Source organism: Pistacia vera, unplaced genomic scaffold, assembly GCF_008641045.1.
Source record: "Pistacia vera cultivar Batoury unplaced genomic scaffold, PisVer_v2 Contig587, whole genome shotgun sequence".
NCBI lineage: Eukaryota > Viridiplantae > Streptophyta > Magnoliopsida > Sapindales > Anacardiaceae > Pistacia > Pistacia vera.
In genome coordinates this window covers 10,100-22,920 of record NW_022196431.1, presented here as the reverse complement: position 1 = coordinate 22,920, position 12,821 = coordinate 10,100, and the positions used below count along the sequence as shown (strand labels likewise).

The 12,821-nt window shown below is 35.0% G+C and overlaps 2 protein-coding genes across 2 annotated transcripts; both read right to left on the bottom strand.

The window, feature by feature from the left end:
• Positions 1-300: 300 nt before the first annotated feature.
• LOC116109676 (BON1-associated protein 2-like) lies at positions 301-1,160 on the bottom strand. Its single transcript, XM_031395900.1, has one exon. The coding sequence runs from the start codon at positions 1,066-1,068 to the stop codon at positions 535-537; it is 534 nt and encodes a 177-aa protein (XP_031251760.1). The 5' UTR covers positions 1,069-1,160; the 3' UTR covers positions 301-534.
• Positions 1,161-5,058: 3,898 nt separating this feature from the next.
• Positions 5,059-6,864, bottom strand: LOC116109675 (heat stress transcription factor B-2b). The gene is made up of 3 exons (XM_031395899.1): positions 6,623-6,864; positions 6,179-6,511; positions 5,059-6,098 (listed from the first exon to the last, which is right to left on the bottom strand). Exons 2-3 carry the CDS (start codon positions 6,428-6,430, stop codon positions 5,442-5,444), a joined length of 909 nt encoding a protein of 302 aa, XP_031251759.1. The 5' UTR covers positions 6,431-6,511; positions 6,623-6,864; the 3' UTR covers positions 5,059-5,441.
• Positions 6,865-12,821: the final 5,957 nt, after the last annotated feature.

The window sequence follows — 12,821 nt, the reverse complement described above, 5'->3', positions numbered from 1 at the left end:
GAAATTTTTTATGATAGAATTGGGTCACTGAGCTAATGTTTTCCAATCGCATCTTCGCTGTGTTGTATTAATCCGTGATTAGATGCGCAATTTGCAAGCTAATAATAGTCATTACATTTACATAGCACTATTGTGAGCTAAAAAGCTTCAAAAATCATTGCTCTCTTGACTCTGCATATAATGGGTTTTGAGTAGACGTGGTAATAATCCTGAATAATCGGGTAGTGTTTATTGGGTGCATATCAAATTGTGTGATGCAGATTATTCCTTTTTTGATTAACGATTACTAGGAAACCCAATTTATAGTATTAAAATCCGGCCTTTATTTGTCAAAAATTTTCATATAATACATTTAGAAGGAACACACTATCTGTCCATGATTCCATTCATACAGAGTTAACTAAATTGAAAAGACTTTAGTGACACACGACACATTTAACATAAGGGGATCTAGAACCATTTGCTTTGGCTTAAGCACATGATGACTGAGGCTGACTTCTCTTGTGTCGCACTGTTCATATCTCCTCCGAGATTTCAACTCATGCTATCCTTGACACGTGGACATACGGTCACTGGTATACCAATTACAGGACATGTGTCTATCTCTAGCGGCTGGCTGAAGTTCTCACCGGCTACCGGCACTATATTTTCCAACTTTATAGCGAGGTTGACAACTCCTTGACCTCTGGAGCCATCTTTATCCCGTAACCTGTAACTGAGATAGCGGACGGAGCCAACCGGAGGAAACCCGATATCGTTAACCGGAATCTGACACCAACCCAGTAGAGTTTGACCCACAATGAGCCTTTTGGTGTATAGTTGTAGATATATGCAAGAATATCTGTTGGCAAAGAAGGCGTTGTCTGTAGGTAAATGAAACTTGTCACCCCATGTTGGGTTTACTCCTTCATCATCAACTCTTGTTTTGTACACGTGGCACTGTTTATCGCCGGAGGTGGCGGTGTTTGGAGAGTAAGTGGTGATGGTGATGAAGGGTCTGATACGGTTTGAGAAGAGAGTAGAAGAAGTATTCTTCAAGCCTTGAGCTGATAAAACTGTAATCTCCATTGTATTAAGTGGTGGATGATGAGTATGTTTAAGAATAAGTTATTCATGAAACGGATTGAGAAGAAAAAATGGAGTTGAGAACGATAGATTGGGTTAAGATATATATATATATATATATATATATATATTGAAGTAAAAACACGGACGTGTAGAAAATTAGTTTAGACTAAATGAAGAGGGAAGAGCGTTCTTGGGGTTTCACGGTTTACTCGTTGCAGTTTCCCCGTTGAAGAAATCCATTGCTATAGAATTGAGTCGCTATTCATGTTGACCATTTCTTTATATTTGATACTTTGAAAAGTTATGTTTTTTTTACTCATCTCCAATTTGTTTTATTTTTAGAGTTTTTATTAATTTTTAATATAAAAAAAAAATTAATTTTTTAATTAATTAAAATTAATGAAGATACTCTCTATTTTGAAGAGTATTTTTTATATAAGTTATATTTTTTATATTTAAAAATTAATAAAATACTCTTTATTTATGCAAAGATGTTTTCCAAATAAAGAGCATCATTGGAAATACTCTTAATGAAATAAATTTTTAATCAACTAACAGCATCTCTAAAAAATTTATATGACTCACTATAAAAACAAGAGCTCAATAGCTCTTTATTCTTTAAAATAAATTAAAGAATGAGTTTGACTCTCTATATCTAAATAGTCAATATCTCTTTATCACAATTTTATTTAATAAATTACAAGTTTTTATGCTTTTATTATTAATTTTTCTTCTATTAAGTCTCTCTCATATTTATTAAGTCATTTAAAGAGTCTTTTGGATTTGAATACAAATTTTGTTCTTATATTTAAAATTATCTAAGATGTTCTTTATTTTTGTGAAATATGCTATTTAAAATAAGAATACTATTAGAAATACTCTAATCTGTGAATCTATTAATTTATATATTGTAACTGAAATATGAGCTCATTTCAATTTTTGTTTGCTATAAGTTTGGTTAAGCATTAACTTATATGTAGGTTTAGAAAGTATTAAAATTATTTAATATCAAGGTTTTATTAATTTTTAAGGAGTTTCTTTTTTATATAATTAAAAAAACATTTTAAATCTTTTTGAAGAAATTATCCTAAACGACGGGAAAAATGAAATACGTGATGATGGTTTGTAGTTTGTATTGAGCTTGATTGTTGTACAATATCAGGTAAGGTAACTTTTGTTTGATGAAGAGTTAATTAATGAAAGGAGTAAATATGTGACGTACATAACAGTGTGAAATTTGAGTAACAAATTTTCCCACCCAAGGTTAGCCTTAACGCTTTTCCGTCCAAAAAGTTTTAAATAATCTTTTTCATCAAAAGTTAATATTCTGTTACTACTCAAAACTGATTTCGATTATAAAATTCTCTCTATCATACCATTTGAATCTCTAGCCTCCTTTTTACAAAGTCCTTCTCACTTAGGAACTTGATTTCTCGTCGATTACTGACCATTGCAAAGTTAGAGTTTCTTATTCTTAGTTGATTTATGAATGATTTCAGTGGTGAATATTTAATCGGTCACCAATATTCATACATCGGCCTCCACTGGAAAAAAATCTCTTATCTTGACTCTTGTAACTCATTGAACGTAAGTTGAGAAAGTAAAGTATATTTTGAATATTAATAAAATATAAATGTCGGGTGGGAAAGTGGTATTTGAAAATGATTAACATACCTTAGTGGGAAAAGTTGTTTAGTCTGAATTTGAAGAAGAAATGCGGTGGGCATGTGGGCAACTGGCGTGGCCTGTCGTTTCTTGGATTTTGCTTGTGATGATATAATTTAAATTAAAATTAGGTTAGGCAGTCAATATAAGGCTGACGTTGAAGTCGTTTTTTTGTACTATTCTTTGTCACACCTTAGTTTTGCCTTCTGCTATTGCTTTATGTACCACATATTTTATGGTCCATTATTATTTTTTTTCCTACCATTATCATTACTATTGTCACTTAAAACATTTGTGACCTTCCCAAGATTTACATAGTTGAAAAAATCAAACAACCACCAAAAAAAAAAAAGAGTTAATTTTCTTTTCTAATTATGAAGTATGAATTAAACTATTCATCTTTGAGAATCATTAGAATAATTTGTGATAGAGAATATAAATCAAACTAATCATTTTTTTAAGGGAAAAAATCCATATTTAATACTTCTTTCGAAAAGGCAGAATATATTTCAAATAGAAAATGAGGAAATACATTAATTTTAACCATACAAATAAATAAACAGATAATTTGTATTATTTAAACATGGTTTTAAAATGTTTAAAATGTTTAAAATATATCTTAAGAAACGGGGAGATGTGATATGAATTAAATACATAATTTAATTGATAGTTAATGAGATGAATAAGTAGGAAAGAAATCGTATTTATTATTGTAATTAGTAATGAAAAGAAGAAAAGTCAAATAAAACAAAACAAGGAAGAAGTCATATTAAAATACAACATTATCGCTTTCTGAGAAAAAAATGGGAAATAAACCAAACATGATCATCCACTTGAATAATCATCTTTCCTCTATTCATTCTCTTGTTGACTTGAGGAGATTCTAGGAAGTGGAAGAGTTGATTAATGTTAATATTATGGCAATCTCATTTTGCAGGTGTCTGGTTGTTGTGGGAAAAAGTCCAAAATGCCAATTATTTTTCCACAGCGTGTTTCACGTAATTAATTTTTTAATAACTACTTTGTTGTGTTATATGACAAGATCTTGTTTGATTTATTTTCCTTTTTCTGTTCAATTAATACAGACATACTTAATCCTCTTCAGTGAACGTGAAGAATTCTTCTTTGGGAATAAATATAATATAAACTCCAATTACTTGGCCATTGTTGCACTGAATGTTTCCTTTTGATTTTCGGTTAATGGTGGAGGTGTTTTAGTTGAGATCTAAGTTCATCCCATTATATGTGAGTTGGGTTAGGTTAATTAATTTTAGTTTTACTTGGTATAACTTTGCCTCCTCCAATTCATTAGGGAGACAGTCCTCGCTCGCCTTTAGGCGATCCTATCCCTCTCGCTACATTTGCGAGGTTAAGAAAGGGATCCATATAACCCAGGCAAAAAAAAGGTCCACATGCCTTATAAAACGGTTACAAGGGACATGTGGAAGAACCCTAGTAGTATATGAAGCAAATGGGACTACTCACTCCAAAAATACCCACTGAAATGTTTCCTTGGCCCTCAAAGCTCACCTACGAGCGTGCTTTTAAAACTTAGCCCGGTCCGATCGGTTCAACTAAAAAATCAAAATTTTCAAATAACCCAGTTTGAACCGCGATTGGACCGAATTTTTTATTACGAACCGTCGGTCCAACCAGTTCGACCCAACAGTTGAATCGCTTTTTTATTATTTTTTTATATGTCATGTTAATGTCAAAATAACGTCATTACATTGATATCAGCATGATGATATCACGATTCGACTGGCCAACTCGATGACCCAGTAACTTGACCGGGTCACTCCCCGAATCGGGTTTTAAAACCTTACCTACGAGTATCATTGTCACTCCTTGGCTGACTTTAGCGTCAAAGAATCCACTCCTGACATCTGGTTTCACTTCTACTTAGCAGGACATAAGCTTGGAGTATTGCTTTTCACTAGTTAACATTGGGATAATATTAGGTATATTATTAGGGTTGACAAAATTTATTTACAAATTATGTAAGAAAATGGATGTAAAATGTGCACGTCAAAACATTCAGTCAGCAGAGAACAATCGCATCTTGAATTTTATTACCAAATTTTGTAGCTTTTGGCCAGAAAGAATATATGCAATACAGCGATGAAGACCAAAGCCAAATTGTACTTCACAAAAGTCCATATTTTTAGAGTTGACTTTGCCAAACCCAAAGCCTATCTACACTCCCACATCTTTGGATTGTGTAGTCAGACACAACTGAAATAGAAGGAAAAGGAATGTTGGTATTCATCATTATCAACAGCATTCCATTTATGCCACCATTAAAGGATAAATTAAATTCGGAAATTGAAAACTCAAAGCTTAGCTTGGGATACATTTGTAATTGTAACATAAATTACAGGTTTCAGCTCCAATTATCAAGCTTAAACCTACCAATTAATTAACTATTTGCTCACTACCCATAAAATTAATCTCGAAGAAGTTGCCTTTTTTGTTCCAGTTTCTTTTCACTTTTGCACCATTTTTTGTACTCCTTCCTTGGATCCAAAGTGCTGCTTTTTCTAGCAGCACACAACTAGTCAAGTCAAGGACTCTACTTTCCCAGACATTAACCATAACCATCACGTGTCACACATCTGATACTCCATATTTAGCAAATTTCCATCCCTCCATCCGACACGTGTCACTTCATATTAATCCAATCTCTAGTCTCCTCCCGTCATTTTTCTTCATTTACTACCTAGTTCCAGCCACGGAGGATCCTGATGATTATGAGATTTACCATCCAACGGCTCTGATTTCACATCCGATCCACCTTCACCCTCCTGTTGCTGCACCTGATTATTCTCCTCTTCTTCTTCTCTCCTTGCACGCTTTGCTCCGATTGAGACGCCAAACAACCTCGGCGTCACGTCCACTTCCTCCGCCTTCGCACCACTGTCCTCCGCCTTCCTCGCCGGTAAAAACTCCACAGCCTTCCCTTCCGGTAAATTCACAGTGTCTAACTGACCAGCGGCGTAGTTCGTCATTAAAGAAAGTATACTATCACACAATCCTCTCAACTGAGTCAACTCGTGATTCAGCAGCATATTCTCTTTTCTTAACCTTTCGTTCTCCTCCAGAAGCTCTGGCATCGTCGTGCAACTCGTTGTACGGATCACAGTGGTCTCAGGCGCCGCCGCGGGTGATGAATTCGCTGATATTACCTGCTCCTCACCCGAGTTCGCCGGCGAAACGGCACGTGCCACCGCAGCCACGGTAACAGTGGATGCAGCGACTGTCGCTGAGATTTTACGTCGCTGAATGTCTCGTAGAAGACTTTTCTCGCCTCGTCGGAAACAATCATTCGCAAATTCCCATCGATCTGGAACTACTTTCCTGAATCCCTGCATTAATTGAATGTTAAGTTTGTTTTTATTTATAACTAATTACAAAACTGATTAATAATAATTAGTTAGTGATTTACGTAAGTGTTGAGCTGGCGGACGAAGCTAGAGAAGTTGTTGTGCTTAAAATATTTAGGCAACAAATCTCTGGCAAATTCAGCTGGTCGCCAAACTATGAAGGTCGATCCGTCGTCGTTCCATGATATGAGTTCATCCACAGATGGATCATCAACTAGTTGATAAGTTTTAGTTAAAAACGGCGTCGGAAGAGATCTCTGCGAGTCTGCAGCTGTGGCAGTTGGAGATTCGCTCGTTTGCTCACCCGGTGCCATCGGGTTAGGTCTCAGATCCCAACCCTTCAAACTAAATTACCCAACTCTATCTATTGCCCTCTACTTTGCTCTTAACTTAATCTGATTATCACAAACTTTCATCAGATACAATTTAAGTGAAGGAAATTCAACTGTAACAGTTTTCCTAATTAGAAAAAAATAAACAAATGATGAGCTTTTTTGTTTTTTTACCTGGTATAGGCAGAACTTCCATTAATCTATAAAGAAGTACGTTCACCTGAATCATAAACAGTTGAAATCAAAGACCTTACACCGAAACAGCGTGATGGAAAGAAAGACGTTGATTGATCTCGGAGAAAGAGGGGAGAGAGATGAGCGTGTGTGTTAGGTTGTGTTGTTTCTAGAAAGTTCGGGGTGGAGTAAATGATAAGGCGGGGGAAGAGAGAGAAATCGTGGGTTCGAGAAGGAAAGGGAAATAAAAAGCGGAATAGAAAAAAAGAAAAAGGAAGAAAAGGGCAAAAAAGATGGTCCCAACTCAGGATAGGAAGGCGCCAGAAGTGCGAGGTCTAAGGTCCTTTCCAGAAGCTTCTTTCTCTCTCTTATTTTCTTTATTTCTTTCTCTTTATTTATTTAATCTATTTTTACATTCATCGGATTGCTTACACGTGTCTCTTTGGCTAAGGAAAACCACACTCGGACTACGTCCGTCCGCTGTTTAAGATAAGGAGTTGTGAAGTGGAATATTGATGTAAGGTTGCTATTGGATCACACGGATGGGAGATGTACTAAGGCTACTCTTAAGATCTCTTCTTCTGCCATCTGTCAATTTTCGACTCACGACTTGGGACTAGGTGATTTTTTTTAATTTTTATTTTATTTTAAAACAAACACTTTTTATTGAACTCTTTAATGCACACGACAGTTTATAATTGATTTAATCAGACGAGATATATCGTTGAACAAATAAAACCTATATGAATTGAATTGAGTTAATACATCAATTGTGAGTTAATACATCATGTTTATAAGAAAAAATTAATAAGAAATGTTTGTGAGTATAATATTATTTATTATTTTTCTCGTATTTATTCATTCTTATTAATATATTACACTTATAAAAACTTATATATAATCATTCATTTTCTTATTAATATATTACACTTATAAAGACTTATATAAAATTATTCATATAAATTGATGTGACGTTATTCTTATATTCATTATCATTTTATATGAATTTATTATATTAATATTTTTATATTAATTCATCCTATCATAATCTGACATGTCACTTTGTAGAAAAAACTTTGTATAGAATCTTTGTAATCCAAGTATTATTTTATTCAAATTTATTTGTTTCTATTTAGGTAAAAATATCTCCAAACATTTCAAAATTACTTCTAAACTTTCTTATTCTAAAGAATTTTCGTTAAAATTGTTAGAGTTTTTCCTTTTTAGTATTTCAAGAAATTATTATTTCTTAACAAAAAATCATTTGAAAAAAAATAAAGAAACTGTGTGTCACTCTAAATTCAAACAACATATTAGGGATTTAAGAAGAACTACCTTAAATTAGTCCTTAGGAAATTGTTATTATGTAGAATGTAAAATAAAAAATAATTCTTTTTTGTTAAATAATTTATTTATGCTACAGAAATGCTCGATGTTTTATGTACTTTTAGTTGTATTTCCTACAGTATTAAAAGTAAAACTTTAACCCTTCTACCATTAAAATCTATTAATAAAAATATGTTAAGTACTAAATTGTTGTTAGAGCAAACGACATGTTCCCACCCAAGCTTTAGCCAATTCCCAAGTTCATACCCCTGGTTCTATTTATTCTATATTTCCACCTTTAAACTAACACTGTAAGTTAATTTTAAATTTTGATTTGTGCAATTACCATTCTACCGTTGGTTCTTATTTCACCCCACCCAACCACCATCACCATCACCATCACCCTCACCATCCAGCCACCACCACCACCACCACGCACCAAACCCGATCGTCGTTCAGGCCCAATTTGGCCTGATTCCGACACCGATTGACCAACCCAACACCACCATCAGGATCCTCTCATCTCCCTCTCGAAAACCCCTCTCATCTCTAACTGTTTGCTGCCACCGTTCGTCGACCACCGCGCTTAATTTGTTCGTGTGCTGCAAGCAAAATTCCGGTGGTTTTTCGACTCCAAAATCCCACCACTCACCACCATTAGCCTCTTCACTTCCTCCTGAATAAAACCCCTACCAACATTGACCACCGTTGCTTCCCAATCACCGGCCACCACCCGTTGCAATTCATGACTAAACCAACAAGCCAACCCAAAATCAATCCAACCCAAAAAACAACAAAAAAACTTCGAAAACAAACATAATCAACCTCTAAATCGATCACACACCCACAAACTCCGTGTAAAATCCTGAATCAACCTCTAATTAAATCTAATTTTCACCAAAATCGCAAAACCGTAAGGGGAGTGACGAACGGCGAATGACGAGCAACCATGTTGGATCTGTTTGGGGCTTTTTGAGGTGGGATGTTGGTGAAGCTATTGGTGGTAACAGGGTTGATTTCCAGCACCGGGAGAGACCAGAATTTTGCTTGCAGCACGCGAACAAATTGGGCGCGGTGGTCGACGAACGGTGGCAGCAAACAGCTAGAGATGAGAGGGGTTTTCGAGAGGGAGATGAGAGGATCCTGATGGTGGTGTTGGGTTGGTCAATCGGTGTCGGAATCAGACCAAATTGGGCCTAAACGGCGATCGGGTTTGGTGGGTGGTGGTGGTGGTGGCTGGATGGTGAGGGTGATGGTGGTTGGGTGGGGTGAAATAAGAACCAAGGGCAGAATGGTAATTGCAAAAATCAAAATTTAAAATTAACTTACAGTGTTAGTTTAAGGGTGGGAATATGAAATAAATAGAACCAGGGGTATGAACTTGGGAATTGGCTAAACCTTGGGTGGGAACATGTCGTTTGCTCTTGTTATTATGTAGAATGTTGCGTACCATTGTTGTCAAGTGATGGCGTGGTGGTAGAGATGACAAATGGACCTGGGTTTTCGAGGACCCGCCCCATACGGGTCGAGGATTCCCTCTTTTTTTTAGGGATGGGGACAAGCATGAGGATAGTGGTCCTCGATCCCACCCGGACCTGTTGCCATCTCTATGTGGCGGTTGCAATGATTGAGATTGTCAAGGGAAGCCCCTCCTTCTAACGCTAAAATGTTGTTACGAAATCTCGCAATGACCAAAGATATCCAATTGATCTTGACAGAATCGGATAAGATGACCGCGTGATTATAAATAATCAGCAAGTAAATTGAGAATAAATATGCAAAATGATTTTTTCGACAAGTTAACTCTCAAGTCTATGTCTTCTGTTATCTTATTAATATAATTGTGATTACAAGAATAATTTCCAACTCTAAAATTGCTAACCCCCTTACAATGATATTGAGGGGGTTTAAATATTGCTAGGTTAATAACTGTTACCAGAGTGTTTTTGGGGATAATGGCTTGCGTTTTGGGAAGTTAATCCCATGATATTTGGTGTAATGATCCTATCAAGATTGTAGAGGGTTAATCTTGTGATCTTCACCTTGATTTTAGGGGATAATGCTTGTCCAAAGAGATAAGACTCATCAATGGTTTGGAACATAATTACCTAGCAACTTGCTTTACTTCTTATTATAGCCCGCTTCTGTCTAATCGTCGTCTCACAAGTTACTCCGAGCTACAACTCGATCCAAGCTACAACTCGCTCCGAGCTATTGCCCGCTCTGAGCTGTTCACACATTCTCGTACAACACTAAATAAAGACTAATTATCCAGTCAAACTCTACGAATTATGAACCCAAAACTCATGATGCACAATATTTAACCAAAAATTGAAAAAAATGAAGTCAAAGAAAAATAAATTTAAAAAATTGATGTGGTTGAGGTAGAATGGACATGGTTATCTTGGCCAAAATCGTGGCGGCTAAAGGGGTCGTGTGGTCTGTCATACCTTGAACTCAACCAAGTAGAAATTGTCTACTTTGGGCTCCTTCTCAATCCTCTACATCCACACCTAACCCTTCCAAAACTCACCTTCCTTTGTCTTCACAACCCTTCAATCAAGAAACCCTCCAACAATTGACCGAAGGTGCTTGGGAGAGTTGGACCGACGCCATCTTCTGGCAATCCTCTTGCGATTACTCTAGTGCCTCCCTTTTGGGCTGGGGTGATGACTACTATAAAGGGGAAGACGATAAAGGCAAAGCCAAAATCAAAACTTCACAATTGTTGTTTGTTTTAGAGTTGTTCTCTGTTATTAATTTGGGGGAAAAAGTATTAGGGATTTGTGTTTTAGGGTGTAATAGTATTTTGGGAAATAATATTTGGGTTGGGGTGCTAAAACACCGGATCGGATCAAATATTCGATTTTTTCCAAACCCTAAAACCCTAAATTGGTTTATGATTCGAAAATTCGGATACCCCAATATTGCAATACGATATCCGATTCGGATTTTCAGATATCTGGTTTTTTTGGATCAGATCAGATAGCAGATCCGAATCGGATATCAGGTTTTTTGCACACTCTTAGTATTATTGTGAGTTTTAATAAAATAACCAAAATTTCCAGGGTTTATAGTAATTAACCAAAATTTCAAACCCTATACCAATATAACAAACTTCTTTATTTAAATACTATTATACCTTCATCCCCAACCTCCCAACACTTAAGCAAAACCCTATGATTGTCAAACTTTCATCTACAATCTCTCACACCAAAAACATAATATCAAGCAAGTAAAATCACTAAATCCAAGTAACAAGATTAATCTTTAACTTAAAATCGTTATACCCTTTCAAATTTTCATTTTTGATGTTAACTTAAAATGATTGTGTCTTGTTATTCACTCTTTCACGATTGGTGTAACTTAATAAACCAATTGGCTAAAAAATATGTCAATGAACAAAATGTTTTATGATAATAGCGTAGAAAATTAAGCCAACAGAGAAAGACAAAATTTGTACTTTAAAAACACCAATTGACATATTTTTAAAACAATTGGAGTAATTTTTTACGCCAACTAGTAAACTTTACAAGAGATTCCCCACTTGGCGTATTTTCCATCGCTAATTAGAAAAATAACACCAAGTGTCGAACCAACTACAATTCCTTAAATTCGACACAAACAGAACCAACACACTTTTATTCGCATCAAACACAACAACATTCACACCACGAACACTCACAACCTCCATAAAAATACAAACTTTCACAACAATAATCTCATTAACCTAAAAACCGTAGAAATTTAAAATCCAAAAACCTTAACTTAAACATACAAATCTTAGATAAACTCAAAATCTAACAACTTCCTTCAAAGTGCAGTGGTTGACTTCGCTCTCACCACCAATATCGCCCAAAAATCAATCAAAGTGTAACCAAAATACCCACTTTAATCAATTTATACCGTGATTAATGCAATAAGGAAGTGAAAATTCGAAAATAAAAATCGGCTCCAAACCCCTTTTTTTCTTTAAGGGGAGAATAGTTGAGGAAAATTTATTTATATATGAGAGTAATTTCAAGAAAATGACCAAGTGGTTAAATAGGTATAAGGTTTGGAATTTTGGTTATTTATTAAAAACCCCTATTATTATTATTATTATTCTACATTTCATGCTTGCGGCCTAAGCCTGAGCCTCAAAGAACCAAGAAATAATATTATAAACATATATGGCATACACCAATTGATTGATACTCTTCCTATTTAAAGTTAATTTTATGTATATTTATTAATAAATTTAAAATACTATAATTCATGTCTTTTGAAATTGTATATTATTGATACATGATTTTGACACTCACGACTACGCACGTGCAAAATGCTATGAAGTTTTTTTGAAAAGGTAAGTATTTTATAGAAAAAGTGCTATGAAGTTACACGTGAGGTGATTATAAGGAGTGTTTATGGTGTAGTGATGATGTTTGTTTGTTAACATGTAAATAACAACTTGATAAGAGAGATTTTTAGAGTGGTTCAGATGATATACGCAAGTCTTACGTCTATTATGATTGTATTTATGATTTCCTCTATGATCGTTACTGAAGAATACAAAGAAAGCGATCTCTCAAGGTTACAAGATTGAATTGTTCGAAGAGAATGACAAGCCAGTCTCTTTCTAGTAGAGTGATTTTGCTATTTTTTCTGTAGAATAAGTGGTTTTGAGGAGTAAAGCTGCCTATTTATACTATTTTCAGCTCAATGTGATGAGTATTTTTGCAAGTTGCCTTGAATTGATGAAGATCTTCCTCCATTCTGATTCGTTGTGAGCTTTCATGCATATCCTTAAATTTAATGAAATTGCGGTAGTTGTCTGCACAAAATATCTTTCTGAGTCGGTTTAAGGATCAAACAACTATTATGTTTTGGTCTT